Source organism: Carlito syrichta, unplaced genomic scaffold (assembly GCF_000164805.1).
Source record: "Carlito syrichta isolate Samal-C Ts95f unplaced genomic scaffold, Tarsius_syrichta-2.0.1 Scaffold95853, whole genome shotgun sequence".
Taxonomy (NCBI): Eukaryota; Metazoa; Chordata; class Mammalia; order Primates; family Tarsiidae; genus Carlito; species Carlito syrichta.
Genome location: NW_007039949.1, coordinates 285,743 through 291,082, shown reverse-complemented (window position 1 = coordinate 291,082; position 5,340 = coordinate 285,743). Strand labels below are relative to the sequence as shown.

The following is a 5,340-nucleotide window of genomic DNA, read 5'->3' as shown; positions in this document are numbered from 1 at the left end:
TTGTAGAGGCGAGGTTTCACCAAGTTGCCCAGGCCGGTCTCGAACCCATGGTCTCAGGCAGTTCTCTCTTCTTGGCCTTCTAAAGTGCTGGGATTACAGGCTGAGCCACCGTACCCAGCTGTTTTAGAACATTTATATTGCTAAAACATTGCCTTGCACCTGTTTCCAATGAATTGGCTCCACCACTCCAGCCCCAGGCAACCCCTGATCTGCTTTTTGTCTCTATGATGTACATTTCATGTCAATAGAATCACAGTCTATGGTCTTTTGCATCTGGCTTTTTTCATTTCATGTAATTTTTTTTAGATTCATCCAAGTTGTAGCATGTTATCAGTAGTTCATATATATGGTCTATGAAGACTCAAGTAGTTCATTCATTATTGCTAAATAGTAACCAATTGCATAGATAAACCACATTTCATTGATCCACTCACCATATGATGGACATTTGGTTTGTTCTCAGTTTTTGGCAACTACCAGTAATGCTGCTATGGACATCCATGTGCTAGTCTCTATGTGGCCACATGTTTTCATTTCTAGAAGCAGAAAACTGGAGTGGAATTGTTGGATCATGTGATAAGTGTATGCTTAACTTTTTACGAAACTGCCTGTTTTCTGAAGTAGCTGCCCTATTTTACTTTCTCAACAGCAGGCCTGAGGGCTCCCTGTTCTCCTCAACACTATCCAACCAGAAGCTCTTTTAGCTGGGGCTGCTACACTGCGAGAATGTGAGTCTGCTGCTTCCAACAGCAATTCATTTGCTGCATCATTCATTCAGCAAATATTATCTGAATGCCTACCACTACCAGGTAGGCTCTGGTCATGCAAGAAGTCCCTGGAAAACACTGTAAGATGGAGAGATACAGCACCCTGGTAACATTGTTTCAGCACACTGGTCTTGGTTCTCCCTGGGCCTTTCAGTTGTAGGAGGCGGGTAGGAGGCGGGAATTCCCTGATGGCAGCTTGAGTTGGAGCTGCTGCAGCTGAAAAGGTCTGCCAGTGTATCCTTCCAATCCACTGAAGCCCAAATAAATCCAAGTTATTGTTCTCCCCCATTCCAGGAGGGAATACCAACCAACCTTGGAACCTAGAGTGTCAGGAGATGCTGGTACCCTGCAGTCTATGGCAGTACCAGAGGAAGCTAGAGAGGGCCTCGAGGATGCCAAGAGGGGCCTGAATAGACTGTGGAGGGTCTGAGAAAGGGATCAGTTCAGATGGGTGTTTGAAAGGATTTGTTCCTAATCATATTTGGGACTCTCAAAGGCTTCCTGTTTTGTGGGTGAAAAGCAAGAAAACAGGATGTACAGATACAGATGTAGTTAGGGAGAGAGAGGAAGAAGGCAGAGAAATGCACCAACTTTTTAGCTGTGCTATCACTGGACCTGGGGATTGTGGGAAGCCTTGCCTTGTCTATTTACTTTTTAAATCTTTTTCTTTTTCTTTCTTTCTTTCTTTTTTGTTTTGAGACAGGGTCTCACTCTGTCACTCAGGTTGGAGGTTTGGAGTTCAGTGGCTCAGTCCTAGCTCACTGTAGCCTCAAACTCCTGGGCTCAAGTGATCCGCCCACCTCAGCCTCCCTAGTAGCTAGAACTACAGTCACTCACTATCACTCCTGGCTAATTCATTTTACTTTATTTTTTAGGAGACTGGGTCGGGGGGAATTCTCTATATTGCCCAGGTTGGTCTCAAACTCCTGGCCTCAAGCAGTCCTCCTGTCTGGGCTCCCCAAAGTGCTGGAATTACAAGCGAGCCACCGTGCTGAACTAGGAAGCTTTATTTTGTTATTGTTCTTGCCTATACTGCTAAGTTTCAAGATTCTTTTTTAACAAAGATTTGTCAGTTTTTTCATGTGTTGAAAATGTTTTTAAAAGTTAAGAAGACCCCACAATAAACATTTATTTTATTTTTGTTTATTTGTTTATTTTTTGAGTTGGCGTCTCACTCTGTCGCCCAGACAGGTGATCCTTCCACCTCGGCCTTCCAAATAGCTGGAACCACAGGCACGCGTCACCATGCCCGGCTAACTTTTTGACTTATTGTGGAGATGAGGTCTCGCCAAGTTGCCCAGGCTGGTCTCGAACCCATGGGATCAGGTAGTCCTCTCACCTCGGCCTCCCAAAGTGCTGGGGTTATAGGCGTGAGCCACCGCGCCCGGCATAAACCTTTATTTTAAAAGGAGAAAAAAAGCCCTGGGGAAGCGCCCCCATGCAGCTGGGAGCCTGAGCCTGGTCATCTGCATTTCAGCTTGTTGGGGTGCCAAGCTCTGGGGTCCTATCTAGTGGCTCGCACCTCCTCCCTGGCGTACAGCCGGTCTGGTTGCCATGGAGACAAACCTATCTGCGCGGCAACTACCGAGCCGTGGGCGGTGGAACTGGAACCCGGGGAGCCAACCTCTGCAACAGGCTGGGGGCGGAAGGAGGAGCCAGGAAAAGCGGCGCCTACGCTGAGAGGCCCAGCGGACCCTGCAGAGGCCCCCTGCCCCGCTGGCTCCGCCCTCCCACCTCCCCCACCCCAGGTGGCAGAAATACAGTCGCAGCCCCAGACGCCGCCCACTGCGCTCCAAACCGGCGTGAACTTGACCGCCTGGACCCAGCTGACCGGCCCGCTCGCGCTCCGTACCCATGGCTGAAAGACTCTTTCGGCGCAGACCCTGGGGTCCCGAGCAGATTCGCCCAGATCCTGACCCCGAGTCCGACGGCCTGTTTGACAAGCCTCCCCCGGAAGAGCCCCCTGCTGCCCGCGCGCCCAAGTCCGCGGGCAAGAAGGCTGGTCGGCGCGCCGGGGGTAGGGCGCAAGGAGCCCGCGCCGGGCAGCCCCCGAAGGCCGCCGCGCGCCCCCCGCCCAAGGAGGAGGCGCCTCCACTGGACGAGGGCTTCTATCTCGACCATTTTCCGTACCTCTCCCTCTTTATCTACGCAGCCATCGCCTTTCTCCATAACCTCCTGCATCTTTACCTATATCCATTTACAGCTTGCCTGATTGGTCAGGGAGGAACGGGGTGGGCGCAGGGCCGAGCGGGGAAGGAAAGAGAATAAAGGGCTCAGCGTATTGTGTTTTGGAGAAGCGCTGCACCCCTTTCACCTGGCTTTCGATGCTTGTTTGTTTCCTTCTCTGTTATTCCCATCTTTGATTAACTGTCCATCAGTAGGAGATCCAAAGTATCTGTGGACAATGAAGTAACGATGTTCTTTGTACCTGCAGGTTGGGGGGTGGGGGCACAGTCAGCCCCCAACGTTCAGAATTCCGGGGTGTGATTGAACCCCGTTTGTAATTAGGATACTGTCCCTGGGCCCTATCACTTTGTAACGTGGGGGCACGCGCAGGGAGCCCATCATTTTGTGTTTGGGAACGCAGAGAGCGCTCAACCTTCTGTTCATTAAGGGATAAGCTAGACCCAGGCATGTGGCCTTCCAGAGAGAGCCCGGCAGGGAGGGTCGGCGCCCTGGCCCAGGCTGAGCTGGAGCCCTGTGATGCTGCATTGCCACCAAGAGGAGCCAGCTGTGCCCAGGAGTTGGCGCCGGCAGGAGGAGGAGGACAGGAGCGCGCAGCGGGCGCCGCCAGAGCACAGGACCCGGTGAGTGGTGTTTATCGGGTATCATGCTGCCCCCCCAGGGGCTCAGGTTGACCCCGACTATGCATGTTTCCTGCCTTAGACTTAACTGCCCTTGCTGGGCAGAGCCGAGACCCATAGCTGGAGGAGCTGTTCCACCAGGAGGCCGCGCTCAGAATGTGTCTGGAACTGCGTGGGACCTGTGGCTGCAGAACCTCTGGGCCGCGGACCTAGAGCTGGCGCGCTCCTCGTGATGAGACTGTGAGGGTTCTGATTCGGGTCCGTGAGATGGTCCTCTTTGGGGACTCTGAAATGGTTTGATTCTAGCCCGGAGCTCTTCCAGAGCTGTGGACTCACGATAAAGGGGTTGAGAGATTTATCATTGACAAGAGCTTGTCCTGGAAAATCGCCCAACCTCCAGGGGGCTTGTCATCTCAGATTCAAAAGGCTTAATACGGGAACCCACTTTGGCAGATTATTCACCCACCTGTCATCTCTATTTACTCATGAATATTGTGTCAAAACGCGGTACTCTAAACCTGTATATAACTTACTTGGAAATGTCTGTAATTGTGGTACCTCTGATGGAATAAATCACCCCTTTTCCAGTCTCCTCTATATTGCATTCTCCATTAATTTCCAGCCATACAGTGGACCCTGCCAAACCTCCTAGTCTGCTCCACAACATCCCTACTGTCCCTCCAAAACAGACTTCATCCCATGATCCAACATTTCAAGATCTAGCATCTCTCCCCACTAACTCGCTACCCCCTCAATGGCATATTTTTCCATATCAGGTCCCCACAACATGCCAGTATCCAAATCTACAGTCTCCTGACAGCAGGACTGCCACTATCCCATTGTGGCATTACCTACTGCCCCTCAAAATTCAGTCCCCACTTCCCTCCATTATCAAGACACCTTGGCTTAGTACAGTCTCCCAACTAAGCTCTGGAATTTGGTCCCTGACTAGCCCAGGTTGAGTATTAATAAACTCAGTGTTTTCCAATATCAGGGCCTCACCATTTCCCAGTTCTGACTTCTCATGATCCCATATCACTGTGTGCCTTGGTATCTTCTCCCTGTACACTTTATTTCAGCACCACAAAAGTGGCATCCACTGTTCCCCAATGTCAGTCCATACTTTACTACCTCAGTTTACTACAATAATTCCCCTAACAATCAGTGACTCTGTTCCCTAAAATTATATCTCCAAAGTACCACAATATGTTTTCAGTCTTGGATATTGGATCTTCTTCTGTCTCTTAGTATTGACTACCCACTGAATCCCATTATATAGCCTGGTGCTCTCCAAACATTTGCTCCTATTATTTACCATTCACACATGCCCTATTATCTCTCATTGCACAGTCCTTCAAGGACTACTTAAGATATATCTCCCATTATCCTTCTCTCAGCTAATCTGATAGTAGACTCCTTCCCCTACTACCAAAACCAAAGTTCCCTGTTCCTCCACATTTGGTACCTTTTCTCACAATATTGTGACCCTTTTTGCACCACCAAATCTGGACCTTCATTTTCTTTTTCTTTTTTTTTTTAAATCGGAGCCTCACGCTGTTGCCCAGGCTGGAGTGCAATGGCATAATCACAATAATCATGACTCAGGCAGCCTCAACCTCCTGGGCTGAGGCAATTCTTCCACCTCTGCATCCTGAGTAGCTGGGACTACAAGCGTATGCCACCATACCCGGCTAATGTGTTGCTTTTTGGGTTTTTTTTGAGTTGGAGTCTCACTCTGTCGCCCAGATTGGAGTGCAGTGGCCGCTCCC

General features: G+C 50.1%; 1 protein-coding gene across 1 annotated transcript; it reads left to right on the top strand.

Annotated features, from left to right (window-relative positions):
* Positions 1-2,552: 2,552 nt before the first annotated feature.
* Positions 2,553-4,168, top strand: LOC103264360. Its single transcript, XM_008062021.2, is given in 3 exon segments — positions 2,553-2,927; positions 2,929-3,574; positions 3,654-4,168. Coding segments are annotated over 2 exon segments (357 nt in total). The 5' UTR covers positions 2,553-2,621; the 3' UTR covers positions 2,980-3,574; positions 3,654-4,168.
* The last annotated feature ends 1,172 nt before the right edge of the window (positions 4,169-5,340 follow it).